The 24,119-nt window shown below is 41.0% G+C and overlaps 3 protein-coding genes and 1 pseudogene across 3 annotated transcripts in view; 2 read left to right on the top strand and 2 right to left on the bottom strand.

Moving 5' to 3' along the window:
- The window catches only part of LOC146635296 (butyrophilin-like protein 2), a 614,223-nt gene that overhangs the window by 42,473 nt on the left and 547,631 nt on the right, over positions 1-24,119 (bottom strand). The gene's annotated exons all lie outside the window — the stretch shown is intronic.
- On the bottom strand, positions 5,171-11,266 carry LOC146635312 (coxsackievirus and adenovirus receptor homolog). Its single transcript, XM_085346550.1, has 3 exons — positions 10,288-11,266; positions 9,011-9,343; positions 5,171-8,537 (listed from the first exon to the last, which is right to left on the bottom strand). Exons 1-3 carry the CDS (start codon positions 10,343-10,345, stop codon positions 8,434-8,436), a joined length of 495 nt encoding a protein of 164 aa, XP_085202676.1. The 5' UTR covers positions 10,346-11,266; the 3' UTR covers positions 5,171-8,433.
- Positions 12,918-17,869, top strand: LOC146635311 (low affinity immunoglobulin gamma Fc region receptor III-A-like). The gene is made up of 8 exons (XM_085345636.1): positions 12,918-12,948; positions 13,550-13,585; positions 14,150-14,410; positions 14,490-14,735; positions 14,819-15,001; positions 15,733-15,816; positions 17,405-17,485; positions 17,784-17,869. The coding sequence occupies exons 1-8, from the start codon at positions 12,918-12,920 to the stop codon at positions 17,867-17,869; spliced, it is 1,008 nt and encodes a 335-aa protein (XP_085201762.1).
- LOC146635310 (uncharacterized) lies at positions 20,062-23,924 on the top strand (annotated as a pseudogene).

Here is a 24,119-nt window from a genome sequence, read left to right as displayed (position 1 = left end):
ACAGAATAACACAAAGAACAATTAAGCAGACCCAAAGAGCATCTCTGACCAATAATAGACAGATTAGTCCCAGATGTGTGTGTTAGGGGAAGCTCAGAATTAAAAACAACAAAAATTAAAAATCCAGTAAAACTTCAATCATTAAAAAAATGTGGTTCAGTTTAATATTTGAGTGAAAATCAGTGCAATCGGTGGTTTAGATCAGTTAAACATTACAGCAGTAAAATACAGTCATTTCCTTATGTTATGTGTGCGTACAGAGAACCAACACCAGAAGGTTCAAACCAAAGAAACGTTCATGCTGTCTGTCTGTTTCAGAAGGGCAGCCAATCAGAAGAAGAGTGCGGAGGAGATAGTCTTAAACAAATAATGAACTTAGCAGCTACGTAAAGGCAGCAAAATCAACCAACCAGCTTTATTTTATGCAGTGTTCTGGCACGATCTGTTGAATAAACTTCAGGTCACCTCAAACACTAATTTTATTTTTACTTTTTTGTTCAAGTTACAATAAATTCTCCCACAGCTCGTCTGACTGTGAGTCCCAGCAGCTCTCAGTTCTTTAAATATGACTTTGTGTCTCTGAGCTGTGAGGAGGACGACAGCTCTGCTGGATGGACTCTGAGGAGAAACACAAGCAAAGAAGCCAGAGCTGAGTGTGACAAGTGGGGAAAACCAGCTGGTTCTTCCTGTATCTTCAATGCCATTGCCACCTTGGACAGTGGAGTTTACTGGTGTGAGTCCAGAGAGGGTCCCATCAGTAACATGGTTAACCTGACAGTCACTGGTAAGCTGAGTGTGTGGAGTTAGTGTTGATGAAGCTGTGTGTAAATGGATGAAATGCTGTAGTTTGTCTCTGTGTTGAGGTGGATCAGTGATCCTGCAGAGTCCTGTCCTCCCTGTGATGGAGGGAGATGACGTCACTCTGCTCTGTAAAACAAAGACCACTCCCTCCAACCTCCCAGCTGCTTTCTATAAAGATGGCTCCCTCATCAGGAAGCAGCCTACAGGTCACATGACCATCCAGCATGTTTCCAGGTCTGATGAAGGCCTCTACAAGTGTGACATCAGCGGTCATGGAGAGTCTCCATCCAGCTGGATCACTGTCACAGGTGAGGCTTCTGTTTCTTTTACAGACCTTAAATCCAAAGCAACACAAATTGACCACAAAGATTCATTTTTCTCTTTAATTCCAGGGTCTTCCACCTCTCTTCCTCCTCCTCCTCCTCCTCCTCTTTCTCCTCTTCCTCCTCCTCCTCCTCCTCCTCCTTCTCCTCCTCAGCACTCCTCTCCTCCTCCTCCTCCTCACCAGTCCTCTTCTCCTCTCTCTGTGCTGATTTCTGTTCCCTTCATATTTGGGCTGCTGCTGCTTGTACTGGTTGTACTGGTGAAAAGACGTGTCCAAAGGAAACCTGAAGGTGAGACACACATTCTGCTCAAACTTAATGTGAACATATTGAAGACTTAAAGGGACAGTTCACCTGAAAAATGAATCAGATATCTTCAACTGTGACCAGTTCACATTAATCTAAGCGGACAAACAGCACTACAGACCAAACACATGTAGGTGTGATTATTAAACTGTTCCTTTAAAAACAGTCACATGACACACACGACTTTGTGGTCAAATAATGTTGATGTGAACAGAAGCTTTCTGTTTTATGACTCACAATCTTTATTTCATTTATGTTGATATAAAATCATACATGGATATTCTTAGATTAATAACACAAATCATGAAACAGTAACAGTTCTGTTATATTTAGGAAACATTTACATTTGATTTTGCAGACAGAGATCCTGCAGCAGCTGCCACCTCCTCATCAGTGAGAAGAACATCAGCAGACGGCCGAGACGGATCAATCAGGAGAAGAGGTACGACAAGTTTCCTGTTAGAAAGTCTCTACATTTCTTAAAGCTCCTCTGCTGTTTCCACTGATAAGTTTTACCATGAAGCTAAGGCAAAGAGTCACTGAAGCAAGGTTACAAAGAGAAGTGACGATCAGTGAGCAGCAGTGTGGCTTCTTGCAGACAAAGAGCTCTTCAGATGTGATGTTTTCTTTAAGAGTGTTGATGGAGAAGTGCAACCAAGTGCAGAGAACTTCAGCAGCAGCTTCATTGTGTCTTTGTGTATCTGGAGAAAACAGATGATAGTCCTGAGAGAGGAACTGTGGTGCAGTGCAGTGGTGATGGACAGGTTGACAAATGAGCTCAGGCAGCAGTCTCTGTGGATTATAATGTTGCAGATGACATGGTGATCTGTAGTGAGAGTAGGGAACAGGGTGAAGAGAGTGTTAACAGCACTCTGATCATTTTAACTGCAAACTCCTGAAGTTTGGCTGTTAGTGAGCCGAAACGTTCATGTTTTCTGTGTACCGCACGAAGACAACAATTAACCTTTGGTAAACGGTAACATGAGCAGCTCTGTGGTCACTACGTTTCCTGTTTTGAGAACTAAACTCAGCAGAGGTGTAAAAGTCGCTCTAAGTTAATGTGCTGTGGCCTCATGTTTGAATGTTTGCAGTTCTTTTCTCATGTTTACATCCTGACAGCTAAACTTCTTTATTCTGTGTTTGTTTCAGATGTTTCATTAGAGACAACAGTCATCTACTCCTCACTGAAGCTGACCCACACACCTTCACCACAGCTCAGATTCAGAAAGTAAGATTGTTTCCTCACTTGAAGAAGACAAAGAAGAAGAAGACGTCTTTGAAACCAGCTGCAGTCGCAGTCTTACACATATTAATAAAGAAATGGCAATGGCTGCATTTTATTTATATTTTAATATTTTATGCTGAGGGTATAATCTGAAAGAGATTGCAAGGTGGTGTCAGGGGGAAGTAGCTAGGCAACAATTGGAGGAAGTGAGTGAGAGCAAAGGCAAGGGTTAAATGGTGGAAGCTGAAGGTTTGATGTAAATTTGGTGTAAAATTTTGTGATAAAAAACAAACAAACATACACACCTTGAAGGGAACCACCACTGAATTTAATGTTTCCCTGATACAGACACAGAATGGCTGTTACAGTTAAGTGAAAGTTCTTTTTTGTAATGTTAAATGTGACATATAATTGAATAAACAATGTTAAAGTGTTTGTCATTCATCTGATGCCTGCAGCTCTGTCACATGCATGAGAGACACATTATAAATAATTACAAAAGGCAAAGTAATATTTATATTTGCTGTTGCATCACTCATGTTATGCACTGTTACAGGCACAAAGCAATTTCAGCTTCACATATACATTATAAATTATTACAGTCCAGTGATCTTCATGCATATGTGGCCCAAATAACCCATTCATGTAAGTATTTAAATATTTAGATAATAATATATTCAGATAATAACATTTTCTCATTAATTACAAGCCCTTAAAGATTATAAACAAAAATCTAAATGCTCAATAAATGAATAAATTAACATTGACTTATGAAAAATAAATCTCACAAACATAGTGAAACAGTCAATGATGGAGAGGATTGAAGAGCTGGAACATATAAATAAAAAGGATGAGTTATTTAAAGCTAATCCAGTTTGGCGTCACACAGGAGATTCCTTCTAGAAGCAGATCCGATCACTCTGCAGCCATCATGAAATGCTGCACTGGTAAATCTTTATGAAGCATTATCTGCACTGTCTTTTATTTGAATGGTCACCAGGACATAAACACTGCATGTACAGGATCAGCAGTCAAATCTGACATCAAGCATTTTTTAACGTTTGCTGACTTTGCCCCAAAGTAAGTTTTAAAAACCCTTTTTCACACATGGGATTTCAGCCTCTGCAACCATCTTTACTGTTGCTGTCTGCCATAGATTTGAATTCAGGGTTTTCTGAGTGCCACATGTCTCTCTTAGACTGACCCCCTCCTGCCAGTTAATATAGCAATAGGTCTTACAGTCACTTCAGGTTAAAGAGTGGATGAGCTGTGGCGTAATGTTTGCAGCTCTAATCTATAAAGCCCAACATTTTATCCTAAAACAAACGTTTTGTATCAGTCACATGACGTGTTATGACTGAGAGCGATCCAGCTGCAGGTTATTCTTCAGTGCACAGAACAGTTAATAACTGCACAGATCTCCATCAGGACAAACAGCAGACACAGAGGTACGGCTGCTCCCTTTTTCACACTTACTGTAAAAACTCCCTTTTGGAAAAAAAAAAGGTTCAGATCTCAGCCTGCAGCAGCAGACACTGTGAAAAACACCATTTGTTCCTGTGACAACATGAAGATAATCAGCTCATCAAATCAGCCTAAAAAGAAAGATCAAACTATCTTAGAAAATATCCATCCATCCATGTTCTTACACTTGTTTGAATTCAGGTTTTGGTGGCAGCAGTGTGAGCAGAGAAGTCCAGAGTCACCCTGATCAACTCTTCTAGCTCATCTGGGGAAACAGAGTCATTCCCAAGCATGCAGAGAAAAACATAATCTAGGAGACATCCTAGTCAGATGCCAGAGCCACCATAACTGTCTCCTTTTAATGTGGAGGAGCAGTGGTCTACTCCTATGGGCTCAAATACGCAAGTCCAAAATATTATTCCCACAATTTGAGCCTATACACTCCGACTCCCTCTTGAATGAGCGAGCTCCTCAACCTGTCATAGTGAAGGTAGGACAGTAGACTAACCAGTTGCTCCTCTGTGTCTTCTCTGTGATAAACAGAGCCGTTGCACTACTCTTCCCATGTTTACGTCCTGACATCTAAACTTCTTTATTATGTGTTTGTGTTCAGACGTTTCATTAGAGACAACAGTCATCTACTCCTCACTGAAGCTGACTGACACACCTTCACCACAGCTCAGATTCAACAAGTAAGATTGTTTCCTAACCTGATGAAGACAAAGAAGAAGAAGTCTTTGAAACCAGCTGCAGTCACAATCTTACACATATTAGTAGACAATGGCTGCATTGAAGACATACTTTAAGAAGAGGGAGAAATAAAGGATATACACATTATAAATAATTACAAAAGACAAAGTAATATTTATATTTACTGTTGCATCACTCAAGTTACACACTGTTGCAGACACAAACCAATTCAGCTTCACATGTACATTATAAATTATTACAGTCCAGTGATCTTCATGCATATATGCTACAAACAATACATTCATATATGATTTAAATATTTAGATCATAATATAATCATATAATAAAATATTCTCAGTAATTACAAGCCCTTTAAACAATATAAACAAAATTACAGCTCCTCCTGGAGCTTCGCAATCCTCACGATGCATTTTAAGAATCAAGACATCCTTCAGCATGAAAGGCTCACAGTGGTTTTTGGTGAGGAATGAAATAGTAAATGCAGTAAACAGAAACACAACAGGAGACTAATCTTCAAAATATAACAGGAAGTAGGGACCATTATATACCAAATCAAAGTTAAACCTAAAGAAATGATCTATGTCATCGTTTTATCACAATTTCAGTTACAAAGTACAGCCAGCAGGTGGCAGCACATCTTCTTTCTCCTCAAAAACACTTGATGATCACAGCCACTCCTCCACCATCAGTCGTCCTTTCACGGCCTATTTCTTTGCTCATATTTTAAGTCTCAGGGGGAGAAAACAGATGTTCAAGGCGTGCAGCTGTTCTGCTGCTCAGGACTTAAAAACTGTGGAGATGAGTGAAACATTTTCTGATGGAGAGATAAACAGACACGGAAAGCATGTAAAACAGAAACCGATCTCCAGTTTTCGAATCATTTTGTCAGTAATGGTCAGTAATAGTGTCTATATGTCTAGTTTACTGTGATACAAACAGTCTTATTTTGTTTTAGCCACACAGAGACTTTTGTGGGTTCCGATGTGATCCTGGAAAATTACAGAGGAAAAAAAAAAACATGATCAGCTCCGACTTCCTGTGAAAGTAAGGACCGGCTAGTCTGTAAGTTTCACCAAAGGCTTCTAGTTGTTGACACAAAGTGTCCAAGAGCTGCATGCATCTTAGGTACAGATTTACCACTTTGAGCTAAAAGGAAGAAAATTTTAAAACAGCTCCTGTTAAAAGGACGGATGAAAACAGACATTTAGGGACAATTTATTTTTAAATTGGGGTCTGCACAGAGCTCTGAGGGTGGCAGGGCCACAGCTGGATGTGAGGAGGGAGTGTTGACCCTTGATCCTTTAAACAGAACTCATGATCCACTGACAGTGAGTCAAAAACATCAATAAAAACAATAACCAAGTCTCTGTAGGTTTTCAGTCATGCAGGTCATGGTGATCTAAGGAGGTGGGAGGAAAAATAACTAGTCCAAGATCACCATAACCAGTTATGACTCCAAGACTGTTTTCTCATCCAGGTGAAACTTGATGTGATTTGCAACACGACAAAGTTAAACTAAGCTTTCATCTCCACAGGATGGACTCATCTCTGGCACCGCAGCTGCAGGACGACAGCATATCTCCATGCTCTGCAGCCATCAGGAAACACTGGTCGTTATTTGTGAAGCATCATCTACACCTCCTTTAATGTTAATGGTCACCAGGGCATAAAATATGCACGTATAGAATCAGCAGTCAAATCTGACATGACGTGTTTTAAATGTTTTCTGACTTTGACCCAAAATAAGATTTAACATTATTTTAAAAAGATATTAAACAGACAGTGGGAAGCAGTGGGCAGCCATTGGCGCCCAGGGAGCAGTGTGTAGGGACGGTACCTTGCTCAGGGTACCTCAGGGTAGCCGTTCAGAGGATTCGAACCCCCGACCTTCCGATCATGGGGCCTGCCCCCACTTACTACTTCAGAGACAAAATAAAAGGCCTCACATGAAAACCACCATACACATCCTTCAGCCTTCTAGATGAAGTCAGATGTGTGTAGTCAGAACATTCACACAAACGGTTAATATAAAACAAAGAAAACAAGGAACACTGCGGATTTTAATAATGACGTAATCACAACACTTTATAGCTTATGTATGTCATCCATCTGACATGTACAAACACACAGAGTCTTGTTTCCTCCTGATGTGGAGTAAACTCCTGCTCAGTTTCTTTAACAGATTTTATCCAATCATTGCACTGATAGATTTCCATTATATGAATTGCTTATTTAAAATGTATTTGACTCATCACTCAGTGATGAGTCAATGTGTTGTATATTTGTCAGGATTATATGCTGCGCATTAAACAAACTGAAGCACGATAAACAATGGTAACGGCTGATCATGGTCCCCTAACACTGACTAACAGATAACTTTAATACACATATATAATAAAAGTACATTCTTTATAAACCAAAGAACAGATTAATAAAAAATCAGAAACCTCTGGACTGTTTTAGGTGCAGCTGCTGTTTTTAGACCTGCCACCAGTCTTTGAATGTCTTCATCAGAAAACTGCTCAGGAATGAAATTCAAGTCAGTCTTAAACACAAATTGTAGGAGGTGTCTGACCCGCTCTGTACATTAAAGTCTGAGTGAAATCTTTGATCACCACCCTATTCACCACACTAGCCTCCCCGTGACGTTGTCCACTTCCCAAAAGTGAAAATGATTTGAAAGGTCCCAGTTCTGACTCATTTAAGACGATTGATCACAGAGACACAAGTACAAGAGGACATAATAGGATGTCTGCTGAGATCTTAAAACTGCAGCTGTGCTGAAAACAGTCCAGGGATGCCTGAGCCAGTGATCTTAAATGTGAGGTCATCTGAATGGAAACCACTGATACGGTCTCAGCAAAAAGGAGGAAAGTGCCTGCAGTTGGTTAAAAAACAAATATTTTTTTAAAGTGCAAAACAAAGTGCTTAAAGAAGGTAATAAGGAGCTTATTCAGTAGTATACTTTGGATTTAACATGTTCCAAGCCTTGCTACAATAGATGCACTGCATGCCTCCACCTCTGCCCACATGCGCTGGGATATATAGCTTATATTACATGTTAATGCTGATTCTGTTGGTCTTTCTCAAAACAGCCCCCCCACCCAAACAAAAACAACACCTACTCGTTTCATTTTTTCCACTGAGAGGAGGCTCCAGGACAACATGGAGGAAGTGGCTGGTGAGAAGGAGGTCTAGCCTTCTCTGCTCAGGCTGGGGCTCCCATAACCCACTCCAGATAAGCTAAAGAAAAAGGATAGATTGATTTTTTCTTTTGGAAAGACTCAACCAGCATACCAGCTGCTCCTCCACCTGCTGCCTGTTCCCAGAGAAAAGCCAAGCTCTGCTGTAGGCTTCAAACAATAAAGCTACAAGTACATAAAACCCAGGGTTAAACTCAAAGCCTTTTACAGCCACAATGGGACAGCACTGATCTAACATTGACTGATTTAACTGTAATGATTGGTGAGGTTGTCAATGCGCTGCATGAAGCTCTAACAGAATCAGATCCTATTGAAAGATTCGTCTTTGTTGAAGAGCAGAACTCACTGTCAGTAAAGAGATCGGACACATTTTTCAGGTTCTGCGGGCAATTACATAATATCAGTAATAAGCAAAAACTGACAGGACAGGGATGATGACAGACAGACACGTATCCCTCTCTCCTCCATCCTTGGACTCAGCCTGGGACTCCTTGGTGTGTTTATCTGTAAAACCAGCAGAGCAGAAACAGGTGTGAGAACTGAGCTACCAGGAAAACCTTTCCTGTTTTCAGCAGAAGTGATGTCACACCTTTCAGCAGTCACCCGGATGTCAGAAAAGCAGTAATGACATTATGTGCAGGCATTTGGTTAAGAACTAGAATCTCAGCTTTTCACACCATTTTCACCCATAAACACATCCAGCAGAAGAAGAAGTGAAATAAAGAATTAATTAGGGTTAGAGCGCACTCACTGCAGAGGTTATCATTTCTAGTTTCTCTCTCAGACTCCTGCATCGGCATTAATTGATGACTGACGCCACTTTTCATCTCATACATTTGTTTTTGGTAACAGAGACAAACATGAGCCTAAAGACAAACAAACCAACGGACTTTGTCCTGAATGAAAGAACCTTTGATGCTCAGACATCCCACAGTGAGAAGACTTATAAACACCAAGTTCCACCTCTACAAACTTACCTGAGGTTGTGACTTTGAGGCTGATGGAGCACTCATGGGTGACACTTTCTGTTTCCTTGGTTGTAATCTGACACTTGTATGTTCCTGTATCAGTGAGCTTGACGTTCCTCAGCGTCACTGAAACATTTCCATCCTTCATGGACGGATCCATCAGGTTCACTCGGCCTTTGAAGGACTCATGTTGGTAGTTTTCATATGGGCGCTGGTTTCTGTACAAGAAGACATAATCATCTGATTTGAGGTCAGCTCTGTTCCACTCCAACAGGGTGATCTCTGCATCTCTGGGACCCTGACACTGAAGAGGGGCATCTTGTCCAGGATTCACAATGAGCTCTGTGTGATAGAAACGCAAAGATAAAAGACAACAAAATTAGTCATGTTTAAGACTGCACATCTGTCAGACATGCTATGCTGAAGAACTGGTTGGACTTCCTCTCTATAGTTTGTTCTTCCAGAAGACGAGCCCATCCAGAGACTTCTGACAGGAACCGTTTGGACTGCAGGGAGTACTGAAATGAAGAAATCTAAAAGAGCATCAGTGTGTTTTAGTATTAATGTAATGATCACCTGCTCTGCTCTGCAAGCCTCAAAATTTTTGCGACTTGTGCCAGCATGTTGTTTGAATGTCCACAGAGTACATCAAAGAACATGGGACAGAATTTGTTTTTGTCTGTTAAACTCTGAATTTTACTCCAGTTGTTATAAAACATTGTGAAACAATGATAGTCACAGCTCATGTACAGCTTTAGCTTTTTTTTTTTCCCACTGTAAAAATAGAAATCACCGCCAATTCCGACTTATTCAGGAAAGCACCCCACACGGAGCAGGGTCCACAATGTGCCTGGCAGATGTCAGAGCGCAGGTGTTTACCAGAACAGACTAACCCTCTATTGTTAAATAAAACTAGAGATAGATAAGATAAGCTAAAGCATCGATGCCAGAGCAGTACCACCCCCAACCAAAAACCCGATGATTGTCTGACTGGGTTGTACGTGTGGTCATGTTAAATAGCGCAAAATAACCCCATGTTGTGCAACACTCCCAAATGAAACTGTAACTACGACATCTGCGTCACATGTCCTCTAGGCCGCTGCAAAGACAGGGGGGTAACTGTTTAGCTTCCCGTTTTCACAACGGACTTACTTCCTATAATAACTCGCTGAAAAGTTTCCCGTTTAGACCAAAACACACCAGCAGTTCGTTTTAACTTGTAAACACACGATGACGCTAATGTTTACATTTTTTTCCTCTTCCTGTCTCCAAGAACCGTGACTCACCTTTTAATCCGGAAACCAGGATCACCAGCAAACACAGGAAAACCGCAACGGACAACATTTGTGAGGAAAAGCTGAACAGCTGATGTTTATTTTGGCAACGAATAAGTGTTTTTGTTTTCCTTTTTTGGGTGGGGGTGGGTGACGTGTTCGACACGTGACAGATTATGAGCCATTAAATGCGCTGCTTGATCGGCGCTGTCGTTTTTGCAGCTGAGCGCTACAGCTCGGAAACTGCAAACATCAAGGTTACTCGCTGCCCCACAGTCCGAATTACGCGAAGATCAGACAGGAGGAATGGACTTCGGTCACAATCCGAGCTGTGAGGGTCAAACAAAATGAGAACCAAACTTAAAACATGTTTCAGATGTTCTGACATCGGGAAGTTCCTGCAGACATTTTGCGCCACTGGAACTCTGTCTGCGATTTCAGTCAACAAGACAAATAACGGATGTAACGGCGACTCTCCCAGATTCGTGTTAACCCGAAACTCTTGAACACACCACATAAACAGAACCTCCCACTCTGAATAGACTCTGACAGTCCTGATCATCAGTCGTTACAGCAGGCTTTACCTACAGTGAACAACGCGTTGGCTCACAGTAGAAAAGCTACAGCTGTTTTAAACTGGAAACAGAGCGAAATAACAAACACGCAACATGCTGCTGCCATGATGTGGTGCTGCATACAGGTGCACGTAAAAAAGGAAATTTTGATTCTGGAAGCAGCTGAAAGTAGCCCGTGTCTGAAGCATTAAACTAAGTTACACTCATCAAGTCACTTTCTTTGGGGGATCCGCTCCTTTCAGGTCATGTTTTCGGGATTTCCCTCGAGCAGCAGCTCAGCTCTTCCTCTCAAGTCGCCAGAATAGAAACTCCACAGAGAAAAAAACCCTCAAAGCTCATCTTCAGCGGAAAAAAAAATAAAAACAAGAAGCTGTGAGCCAAGACCGACAGCATCAGACTCCTCCAGGACTCCAGTCCAGTCGCCAGCTGTATGAATGAAATGCAGCCTCTTCTGCTTTTGGCAGCTTAGAGGTGGATTACCGCCACCTAATGGACTGGAGCATAGATCGGACATGCGTATGCTCACTCATTTCACTCTTTTCAATTAAACTTTATTGACACAATAACGTTCTCAGGGGGTTAAAACTATATTTTATTTGTGATATGGAACTAAAAAGGGAGGCATATACCCAAGAAAATACGGGTATAACTAAAAATAAATGTTACAAAGAAAAAATAATGAAATTTAAAAGTGTTTTATAACTCTGATTATTTGTGTTTGTGTCTCAGAAATTCAAAGAAACAGGAGATTTCCTCCATAAGAAACATTTTAAGATTAAAATGTGATTTTAATTGGAAGGAGCCTTTGTGTGACCCTTAGTTTAAATAATCTTATTTAATCATTGTCTCTGAAGGTTCTCAGTCATCCAGGTCATCGTAGTCTAAGGAGCTTGCAAAGAAAAGCGTCTGGACTTCTTTAAGTTGCTTGAAGACGTTTCACCTCTCATCCGAGAAGCTTCTTCAGTTCTAAGGTCAAATGGTGGAGAGTCCCAGATTTAAACTCAGTGGGCGTTTCCCCCCAAAGAGGGACAAAGGACCCCCTGATGATCCTCTACCTAATCACATGAGCCAAGGTGTGAAAAGGGATGTGGGTCACAATCAGCCAGGGTTTCATCAAAACTGGATTATAGATGGCAGAGAGTTGGTGTCGTAAACCCCCGCCTCTGTTCAAAGATGGTCGCTCACAGTGGACATAGATGGCTTCTTTCACTCCTCTTTCAAACCATCTGTCCTCTCTGTCCAAAATGTGAACATTGGCATCCTCGAAAGAGTGTCCTTTATCCTTAAGATGCAGATGGACTGCTGAGTCTTGTCCTGTGGAGGTGGCTCTTCTGTGTTGTGCCATGCGCTTGTGAAGTGGCTGTTTGGTCTCTCCAATGTAGAGGTCTGGGCATTCCTCTGTACAGTGTAGTGAGGAATGCCCAGACCTCTACATCTGTATTTGAAATCCCTTCCCAGATGCCTTAACGCCCACTCACATCCTGGGCCATCTGATCTCAGGAAATCACATGATAAGGTGGGGCCAGGTTTCACAATGAGCTCACCGGAAACCCTGGCTGATTGGGATCCACACCCGTTTTCACACCTTGGCTCATGTGATTAGGTAGAAGATCATCAGGGGGTCCTTTTGTCCCTCTTTGGGGGGAAACTCCCACTGGGTTTAAATCTGGGACTCCCCACCAATTGGACCCTTAGAACTGAAGAAGCTTCTCGGATGAGAGGTGAAACGTCTTCAAGTAACTTAAAGAAGTCCAGACGCTTTTCTTTCCAAGCTCCTTAGAATATTTAATCATTATTTAAATATAACAGACGGACCCTCAACATCACTTTTCTATGATTAAAAAATAATCAGGTTACCAACCCTACTATATTTTTCATTGTTTCTTGTTCGTAGCTTTATTAAATTTCACAATTCACGTCTCATTTATAACCTAAAAGATTATAACCCCTTGTTTTTCTGACCTGCTACAAATAAACCACAGACTCTAAATTGTGCTGCTAAGAGGAAGGAGGCGGGTTTAACTGCCTGGGGGGAAGCAGAAAGATCTCACACCTCTGTGTGGTACGATGGGAAAAGTACCTCTTCTGTGGCTGCTCCGTAAGTACCTCATGCTTTTTAAAAAAAAAAAAAAATCTTAATATGTGCATTGAAGGGATTCTGGATGGGAACAGCAGTGAGATAAAGCAGATATATTTGCATTTACTTAAGTATAGAAGTTAATGACCATGAGGGAAAGAGTGACAAAACTCTTAAAAAGAAAATGAAACTTTAAGTACAATGAAAAAAGAAATACTAGTGACTGAGGTGTTTCAATTCAGCTGGTTCTGTCATTAGCAGGAGGTTTTAACAGGTTCAGAGGTTTCTTTCCTTAAATTCATTGAAATTCTGAGTAAACCACCACGGTGTTAAATGGTAAAATGGTAAATGGCCTGTATTTGTATAGCGCTTTACTAGTCCCTAAGGACCCCAAAGCACATCCAGTCATCCACCCGTTCACACACACATTCACACTGATGGCAAGCTACATTGTAGCCACAGCCACCCTGGGGCGCACTGACAGAGGTGTTAAACTGTATCATCACATCCTGTTCAAAGGAATTGTTTTGAGTTCATCAGTCTGAGACTCAGTTTGTGGTCACTGCTCCTGTAAGCAAAAACTCACTAAAATACACTGCATGATCTTGTGCTTTCTTTTCAGTTCTAATGTCATTGCTCTGCCACACAACAAATCAAGGTTAGTGAACCTGTTTATGACAGAATAACACAAAGAACAATTAAGCAGACCCAAAGAGCCTCTCTGACCAATAAAAGACAGATTAGTCCCAGATGTGTGTGTTAGGGGAAGCTCAGAATTAAAAACAACAAAAATTAAAAATCCAGTAAAACTCCAATTATTCTTTAAAAAATGTGGTTCAGTTTAATATTTGAGTGAAAATCAGTGGTTTAGACTAGTTAAAGATAACATCACTAAAATACAGTCAGTTCCTTATTTTGTGTGTGGTATAGAGAACCAACACCAGAAGGTTCAAGCCAAAGGAAGGTCCATGCTGCTGTTCATACTGTCTATCTGTTTCAGAAGGGCAGCCAATCAGAAAAAAAGACTACTGTGGAGATAATTTGTGATATTTTAAACAGATGATGAACTTAGGAGCTACATCAAGGCAGCAACATCTACCAACCAGCTTTAGTTTATGACATGCACAGAGTGCGCATTATCTGTTGAATAAGCTTCAGTTCACCTCAAATACACAATTTTTTAAAAAGGTTTTTGTTCAAGATACAATAAATTCTCCCACAGCTCATCTGACTGTGAGTCCCAGCACCTTTCAATTCCTCAAAGGAGACTTTGTGTCTCTGAGCTGTGAGGAGGACGACAGCTCTGCTGGATGGACTCTGAGGAGAAACACAAGCAAAGAAGCCAGAGCTGAGTGTGAGGAGTGGGGAAAACCAGCTGGTTCTTCTTGTAACATCAGTGCCATCCTCCCATGCGACAGTGGAGTTTACTGGTGTGAGTCCAGAGAGGGTCCCATCAGTAACATGGTTAACCTGACAGTCACTGGTAAGCTGAGTGTGTGGAGTTAGTGTTGATGAAGCTGTGTGTAAATGGATGAAATGCTGTAGTTTGTCTCTGTGTTGAGGTGGATCAGTGATCCTGCAGAGTCCTGTCCTCCCTGTGATGGAGGGAGATGACGTCACTCTGCTCTGTAAAACAAAGACCACTCCCTCCAACCTCCCAGCTGCTTTCTATAAAGATGGCTCCCTCATCAGGAAGCAGCCTACAGGTCACATGACCATCCAGCATGTTTCCAGGTCTGATGAAGGCCTCTACAAGTGTGACATCAGCGGTCATGGAGAGTCTCCATCCAGCTGGATCACTGTCACAGGTGAGGCTTCTGTTTCTATTCATAGTTTAGTTCCAAAGTAATTCAAACTGACCACAAAGATCCCCTTTTCTCTTTAATTCCAGGTTTTTCCACCTCTCCTCCTGAATCAGCTTCCACTGCCTCCCTCTCCTCCTCATTTTCCTCTACTCCTCAGCACTCCTCTGTTCCTCTCGCTGTGCTGGCCCTTGTTCCCTCCATAATTGGAGTGCTGCTGCTGGTTGTACTGGTTGTACAGGTGAGACGATGTGTCCAGAGGAAACCTGAAGGTGAGAGACACATTCTGCCCTCACTTAACATGTAAAGGCACAGTTCACCTCAAAATCATATTTGGTTTTCTCTGCTTAAGGCTTGAAAGGTGACTGAAAGTTAGTTTCATTTTATTGAATTAGATCAATGTGTTAGTCATACTAATCTAAGCAGAAGCAGCACTGCAAACCAAACGTATGTAGGTGTGATTATGGGGTGAATTGTTCTTTAGATACATACAAAAACACATGATTCAACGGAAGTGTAGCACTTCTATTTTTGTGAGGACCGATTTGAGCCACAGACCTTCACATTACTACCTGAGGGTTAAATTAAAGATAAACTACAGGCTGTATTTGTGCATCATTTTCTCCTCATGCATAAGATAATAATTTTGTGATTTTTGTAAATATACTTTTACATTTGGATAGTTAGTTTAGTTAGTTTATGTTTCCTGTGTTGATTGCAATGATGTACTTTGATGTACTCAATGATGAGACTTTGTGGTCACAAGTTTTGATGTGAGTTGCTCTGCTGGCGTCCAGTTTCCTGTATTATGACTAAAAAAGGAAAAGCTTTTTTTTCCTTTTACCGCAGCTTTCAGAAAGAATTAGTTTTTTTTATTCCAGCTTTACTGACTAAAATGTTTCATTCACTTTCCATTATTCTTATAAATATTCATATTCCAGCTGTCAAACCAGCAGCAACAATAATTATTGTGTTATCAGAGGGAAATCTGTGGTATTTGCAGACAGAGATCCTGCAGCAGCTGCTACCTCCTCATCAGTGAGAAGAACTTCAGCAGATGGTCGAGACGAGTCAAACCGAAAAAGAGGTACGACGAGTTTCCTGTTAGAAATGCTTTAAAAGTCCTCTGCTCTTTCCACAAGAGGCTCCATGACGTCGATGGCTGAGATTTTTAAACATGTGCTGATTTTTCATCAGGACAACATTTATCATTTTAAATACTTTCTATACTTTTGCTTAATACTAAATATCATATGTTAGCATACTGTGTGAGTAATCAATCATACTACTGGATTACAAAGCTGCTTGCACAAAGTCCACTGCACATGCTTAGAACACTGAGAAAACCTCTGTGCTCACCTTTCTTGGTGCTCAGGCAGGTGTCCAAACACAAAAACTAAAAAACAAATGATATAAGAGGGAAAATTGAACTTATTTCTATTTAGAGATGACTTCTCAACTGTCATGCAGAACCCCAGTCTTCTTTAAAATTGAGTTTATTTTGTTGTAACACTGGCAGTGGCATTTTCCCATTCTTTTTGATCAGCATGCTTGATTTGGAAGTAGCACTTTGAGGAGAGGAACTATAGAACATTGCAGACCGAAGAGGGTGGATGGAGGATGGTTAGTGAATCAGGAGGTGCAGAGGAAATGAAGGAGTGGAAATGCTGTTAGTCCAGATGACATACATGTGGAGATGTGTAGGAGAGAGATCAGTAGAGGTGTTGATCAACAAGCAGCCGTTCGGCTTCACGCTGAGAAAGAGCTCCACAGATGCTTTCTTGACACAGTGTTGATAGAGAAGACAGAGGAGGTTAGACGGAGCTGGGCTGTGTTGTTGTGGCTCTAGAGAAATCATGTGATAGGGCGCCAAGAGAGGAACTGTGGTACTGCATGAGCAGGTCAATATTGGCAGATAAGTATGTGAGGGTGCAGCAGGACATGTATGAGCTCGGCTCTGAGCCCCTTCTTGTTTGTGATGTCACGGACAGGCTGAGGTCAGGCAGGAGTCTCTATGTGATGTTTGCAGATGGGATTGTGATTTATAGTGAGAGCACGGAGCAGGAAGAAGACAGGCTGGAGAGGTGGAGGTGTGCTCTGGAGAGAACACGAGTGAAAGTCAGCAGAAGCAAGACAGAATACATGTGTGTGAATGACAGGGAGGCATGAATGAGGCAGTGGCATGAACAAAAAGACATGAGACAGAACTGAAGATGTTAATTGATGATGTTAACAGCAATATAATCCCTTTAACTGCAGATCTTTAAAAAAAAAAAGGTTAAAAAGTTAAAAAAAAACTTAGTTTGTCCATTTGACTGTCACAGTGAACAGAAGCTTTTATGTTTTCTGTGTACCACATGAGCACAGGGCAGCTCTATGGTGATGCTGTGCCAGTCAGGTAAAAACATTTATTTTAAATCATTTATAAGAGGGTTTCCTTTACAAGAGGTGTAAACAGTTGCATCGTTTTAACACATGAGCAGCTCTGCGGTCATTAAGTTTCCTGTTTTGAGAGCTAAACTGAGCAGAGGTGTTAAAGTGGCTTCAGGTTAAACAGAGGATGCGTTGTGAAGAATGTGCCTCAGGTTTGCAGCTCTAAATCATGAAAAGTCCATCTTTATCTCACCCTAGCACAAAGTACTGCATCTCTCACATGACTTTGTCTTGTTTTGCAGAGAGTGATTCAGCTGCAGTGCAGAGAACAGCTGACATCACTTATGGAGACATCACCATCAGGACAAACAGCAGACACAAAGGTACAGCTGCTCCTCTTCAAAGGTCCAACCCTAAATCAAATTTTAAAAAGTTTAAATCTCAGCCTGCACCAGCAGACACTGGGAAAACCACATTGAAAACATTACAGCGCTTAGGTCTTTGTGCAGTGTAGAGAGACTAATGTGGTCATATGAAGGTGTTATCAGCTCCAAGGAAGAGAAGTGTTAACCTGCTCCTGCTCACATCAGTCAGTGAATATCTCTGCTGTCATAAACAGAGCTGATGCAGGCCTTTTTCATGTTTATCTAAACTTTCTGTAATCTGTGTGTTTGTGTTCAGATCTTCCACCAGAGCCAGCGGTCATCTACTCCTCACTGAAGCAGACCCACACACCTTCACCACAGCTTAACCAGTCTAACCAGTGACGTCCAGCTGGCTGCCAAACACATCCCTGCACTCCTCTCTATATTATTTATTCAATCATATTCTGTGTGTGTTTACAGTTGTACAGCTGCACTGGACCGGTTTGAATGTAGAGCTCAGGATGAAGTGGAAAGTTTGTTTGTCTTTAATAAAACATTTTAAAGCTAATCCAGTTTGGCGTCACACAGGAAATTCCTTCTAGAAGCAGATCCGATCACTCTGCAGCCATCATGAAATGCTGCATTGGTAAATATTTATGAAGCATTATCTGCAATGTCTTTTATTTGAATGGTCACCAGGACATAAACACTGCATGTACAGGATCAGCAGTCAAATTTGACATCAAGCATTTTTTAACGTTTGCTGACTTTGCCCCAAAATAAGGTTTTAAAAACCCTTTTTCACACATGGGATTTCAGCCTCTGCAACCATCTTTACTGTTGCTGTCTGTCATAGATTTAAATTCAGGGGTTTTTGAGTGCCACATGTCTCTCTTAGACTGACCCCTCCTGCCAGTTAATATTATAGCAGCTAATCAGACCTGTGATGCAGAGGTGTTACAGTCACTTCAGGTTAAAGAGAAGATGAGTTGTGGCCACAAGGTTCTGATCTATAAAGCCCAACATTTCATTCTAAAACAAAAGTTTTGTATCCGTCACATGACGTGTTAGGACTGAGATCCAGCTGCAGGTTATTCTTCAGTGCACAGAACAGTTAATAACTGCACAGATCTTCATCAGGACAAACAGCAGACACAGAGGCACAGCTGCTCCCTTTTCACACTTACTGCAAAACAGCACACAGGTGGACTACATCTAATGCAGAGGGTATAATCTGAAAGCGATTGCAAGGTGGTGTCAGGGAGAAGGTAGCTAGGCAACATGAGATGGTGGAGTATGTGATGACTTTGGACAACAGCAGGATGGAGCGAGCAAAAGCAAAGAGTAGAATTAAATGGCGGAAGCTGAAGTCCGCGGTTTGATTAAATTGGTGTAAGTATTTGTGATTAATAAAAATAAAAAAAAACAAAACGATGCAGAGCTTTGAAGAGAATCACAACTGAATTTAATGAATTTATTTTCCCTGTTACAGACACAGAACGGTTGTTACAGTTGCAAAAACGTTAAGTAAAAATTTACCCTTGATTTATTTATTCTATTAAGATGTAATTGTAATTTTTAATTTCATGTAATTTAAAATGTAACATAAAATTGAGTAAAACCCATCAAATTGTTTCACATTTATGTATCATTCATGTATCAAATAAACAATTCCTGTTTATGATTACCACCGTCACCACAGTCTACAGGGAGAAGGTCCAGAGTCTGAATCCAGTTTGGGACCGTTCTGTGTGGAGTTTGCATGTTCACGTTTCTGTGTGGCTTCTCTCCAGGTACTTCTGGTTATTTTTCTCTGTATGTTTGCGCTGTGACAGTCTGGGAAGCAGGAAAAGCTGTGATGAGAAGTAAAATAATTTCTTTCTCATCACATAAAAAGAAAAAAGAAAACAAAAATATTGAGGCATTAAAAAAAAAATCAAACCATCAAATCCTTAGAAGAAGCTTACGTGTCCCACCAAGAACAGGAACAAAATACGCAAAAAAAAAAAAGGTCAAAGAGTCCTCCTCCCTACATGCTTCGTATATTCTAGCTATGGCCACGCCTCTTTCAGATGTTGAAAGATGCAGCATTACAGCTCCTCCTGGAGCCTCCTTTCTCATCACCATTAATTAGAACAATGCATTTTAAGAATCAAGACATCTTCCAGCATTAATGTGCTTCATGCTTCATTTATTGCAACAGTTGCATGAGTTTAATAACGCTTAGAATTTCTGTGTTCTTCCCCTGAACTTTAAAATATGAGCAAAAAGAAACAACCCATAAAGTGTCAAGTGATAGTGGAGGTGTGGCTGTGATACTGAGGAAAAAGGAGTTTGAGTGGGGGTGGAGGTTAGTGGTTAGTTCAATACAGGCCCCCACATGCATGTGTAATTCGTCATTGTTTTTGCTAGTGATTATGAAGACTAATATACCCTCCCATTAACCACCAAGAACTTTTAGGTGGGGGTGATCCAGTGTAAAAACATAAATTAAAATGCAGAAAAAAATCATTAATTACATTATTTGTTAAAACAAAGTGTCATGTATCTATTTTTTAATTCCCACTGACATTTGGTGTAAATAACTCGTAAACATGAGGAGAAAAGTATGCAGCTTCACTGTAGCCAGTGACTCAGAATCAGGCAAGCATCATGTCAGCCACAGAAGAAGTTTTGCAACTGTGGCCCTCAGACTCTGGAGCTACTGGACTCTTTCAGAAAGCAGCTTTTTAAACTTCGAAGCTTTGGTTTTCAAAACGTGTTTTAGGATTTTTGTTTTAAAGTACTTTGTGATGTGTCTCAAAAAGTGCTATATAAATCATTTTTACTTTAATTTACTTTCACAATGACTCAAAAAGTTGTAAATTTAATCTGGTTGCACCAGGTTGCAGCACATTTAAATACACACAGGTTAAGTGCAATCCTACTTAAAAGAACAAACATCAGAAACACGTGACAATAGATTTAGACAACACACCTTACACACAATATGTTAAAAAAATGAAATTCGGGAAAGTTTCTTCATCCTACGCTCAGCAACTTGTGAATGGCAGATTTAAAATGATCTTGGTCAGTGTTAAAAGGGCTGTTCCAATCAGTCAGAATGGGCCTGGAATAACTTTAAAATTGAAAAAGAAAACACCTTTAAAAAATGTATTCATGTATTAAGTTTTTTAATTAATTGAAGGTCAAATCTAAAACTCTCTGTTTGAGAGAGAGTTGAATCTCTCAGAAAGTTTAGAAGTCATTCAGGACATTCAAAATGTTGGGGATTTTTTCTTCTTCTTCAATAAACACAGCATTCCAACTGACAGTTTCAAATCTTAATACTTATTCTGTGGTTACTTTTAAAAGACTTCCACATGTCTTATGAACCTTACATCTGTACTGATGGCAAAAACTGAGTTACAGGCAGAGCCTAGAGAGAATGTAGAGGAAAAGACAAGCCAGGAGAAAAAGACTAGAGTGAGTAAGAGCCCAGAGAGGAGGAGAGTGAAGCCATAGAGAGGACATTCTCAAACCTACTTGGACTTGCACACCCAACTGATCCTGCCCATGTCATGCAATTCCACATACAGTATGATGAGGCCTTTATTCAAATGTGTGATAATATTGGACCCTGCCAACCAGTACTGTCATCATATCCAAAGAATGAAGAGGGAAGATCGTTTCAAAAGAAGTGGTATGAGAAAAATCCATGGCTAGAGTATTCTCCAACCAGATCTGATGCCACGTTTGGTTTCAGCTGCCAAGTCGCTAAACCTGGAAAACGGAAGGGTTCAGTCGGTGGAGAAGGGATTTAGAAAGGATTAAAGAGCACAGTGCATCAGAGTCTCACATGTGTGGTATGGTGAGGTGGAACTCGTTTAAAAAAAACAACCTTGGAGGCAGCTTTTGAAGTAGCTGACCAAGTGTCACAAGCTGCAAAAGACAAAGAAAGAGAGAGAAACAGAGAAATTTTGTCTCGTTTGATAGATATCATTCTTTACCTGGCAAGGCAGGGTTTGCCTTTCAGGGGAGATGATGAGACCTTGTCAAGCCAAAATCGAGGAAATTTCTTAGAGTTAGTTGAGTTGTTCAGCAAGTATGACAGTGTAATTAAATTACACCTTGAAATAAAAGCGCGACAGAATCAGAATACTTTATTGATCCCTGGGGGAAATTATTTTTTGTTACAGTGCTCCATTATAAACCAACATAAAGACAAGACAGACAATACGCTAACTAAGAATAGTACAATATTAAATACATATATATACATACATACATACATAAGTCACTCATAAATAAATAGCTGGTAAAGAAACATGTGTAGTTGTAGCAGCAAACAGTGTGTTAAGTGGATGCGTTGTACAGGGAGATGGCCACAGGCAGGAATGATTTCCTGTGTCGTTCAGTGGTGCTTTTCGGTAATCTCAGTCTCTCAATGAACGAGCTCCTGTGACTGACCAGCATGTCATGGAGTGGGTGGGAGGTGTTATCCAACATTGTCTTTATCTTGGACAGCATCCGCCTCTCCGACACCACCTTGAGGGAGTCCAGCTCCATCCCCACAACATTGCTGGCCTTACGGATTAGTTTATTAAGTCTGTTGGCATCTGCGACCCTCAGCCTGCTCCCCCAGCATGCAACAGCATAGAGGATCGCACTGGCCACAACAGACTCGTAGAAAATCCTGAGAATTTTCTGGCAGATGTTGAAGGACCTCAGTCGCCTCAAGAAATAGAGACGACTCTGGTTCTTCCTGTAAAGTGCTGTGGTGTTTTTAGCCCAGTCCAGTTTATTGTCAGTGTGTACTCCAAGGTATTTATAGTCCTCAAAAAAAAAAAAAGACCTCTCGTCTCGCTCCTCTCAAACAGAAATCAGAACGACATAATCAAAGCTTTGGCCACATCAGTAAGACATGTCATCCAAGCAGAAATTCAAGAATGTGAAACCTTTTCTATCATGATGGATGAAACCACAGATGTGTCGCACACAGAGCAGGTTTCCTTTGTTGTCAGATATGTGCACAACATGGAAATCAAGGAGCGCTTCCTTCAGGTGTGTAATGTGGAGTCAACAACTGGAGATGCTCTTGAAAAGCTAGTAATAGCTCTACTGAAAGAAAATAATCTGAAGATTGACAACATCCGGGGTCAAGGTTATGATGGGGCTGCAAACATGAGTGGGCGCTTTAAGGGACTTCAGTCAAGAATACAAAAAAAAATAAAATAAAATCCAAAGGCCTTATATGTCCACTGTCAGGCACATTGCCTTAATCTGGTTTTAGTAGAGAGCGCAAAGTCAAACATGTGTTTTGTCAGCTTTTTCAACCTAATCAAAAAGCTTTACACTTTTGTGGCCAATTCATCTAAACGATACTCTGCATGTATTAAAATGCAGGAGAAGTTGTACCCTGAGCAGCGCCCACTGGAGCTGCAGAAGCTGTCAGACACTAGGTGGGCCTGCAGAGAAGCTGCCCTCAAGACAGTGAGGAAGATCCTCCCAGCTGTCATCCAGTTTCTGGAGGAAATACTACAGCAAGATCCTCCAGACTCTTCAGCAGGTGATGCAATGATCCTTCTCAAAAGCATCAATTTTAAATTCATCCTGTGTCTGGAGATCAACTGTCCCATCTTCCAAGTGACTGCTACTGCATCTGATGCATTGCAGAAGAAAGACATTGACCTGGCTGCAGCATACAAGATTGTTGATGGTGTTTTGCAGAGCCTGGACCACAGCAGAACAGAGGAAGGGTTTGAGAAAATTTATGAACAGGCTAGAGAGAAGGCTGCATCAGTGGGCCTGGACCCCCCATCTGAGGTCCCTGGATAAGCTCGGAGGAGGAAAGTGCCAGCAAAGTTTAAGTTTGCTGCCACAACAGCAACTGCTGATGACCATGCTTTCACAACTCCCCAAGAATACTACCGTGTTAAAGTGTTCTGTGTTTTTGTTGACACAATGACACAGGAGCTTCTGAGACACTTTAAAGGAGGAGATAATTCCACATGGGAAATCTTGAATGCCTTACATACCCTGACAGTCCCAGAGAACTGGAAAATCATCTCAACAGAGGCACACCAAGCTGTGAAGAAACTCTGCCAGTTCTATGACATTGAGGAGGAAGACAAATTACAGACAGAACTTAAGGTCTTTCATGCGTCATACTCATGTCCCCCACCAGTCAGTGTGGCATCCATTCTTTCAGTTGTCAAAGAAAACAAAGCACATCTGATCTTCCCCAACATGACTGAGCTGCTGAAGACATATGGAACACTCCCAGTGTGCACAGCAACTGTGGAGCGTTCTTTCTCAAAACTTATACTAGTTAAAAACAAACTTCGCACTCTTTGCTCACAGGACAGGTTGTCAGACCTTCTATTATTGGCAGTTGAGAAGCCAATAAAAACCAGCCAACCACAGTGATGTCATTGACATTTTTCGGGACATGGCAAACAGAAAGTTACTGTTATAATTTGGGACAGGACATGAAGAGCATCTTATTCCTTCCTGCTCTTTCCAAAACCCTGTGTTGTTTTTGTTTTCTGATTAATAAAGTGTTTGATTTATCCTCCTATTGGTTTATTTTTTTACTGTTGTATTTTAATATTTGAAAGAAAGAAAGAAGATTTTACAGTTCTACAATCTAATCCCTCCCATGTAAAGTTGA

The sequence above is a fragment of the Diplotaxodon limnothrissa genome, linkage group LG3 (genome assembly GCF_057381915.1).
Source record: "Diplotaxodon limnothrissa isolate DT_005_m linkage group LG3, D_limnothrissa_male_GT1.1, whole genome shotgun sequence".
Taxonomy (NCBI): Eukaryota; Metazoa; Chordata; class Actinopteri; order Cichliformes; family Cichlidae; genus Diplotaxodon; species Diplotaxodon limnothrissa.
The sequence above is the reverse complement of the archived record's forward strand: the minus strand, read 5'-3'. Positions and strand labels throughout refer to the sequence as shown.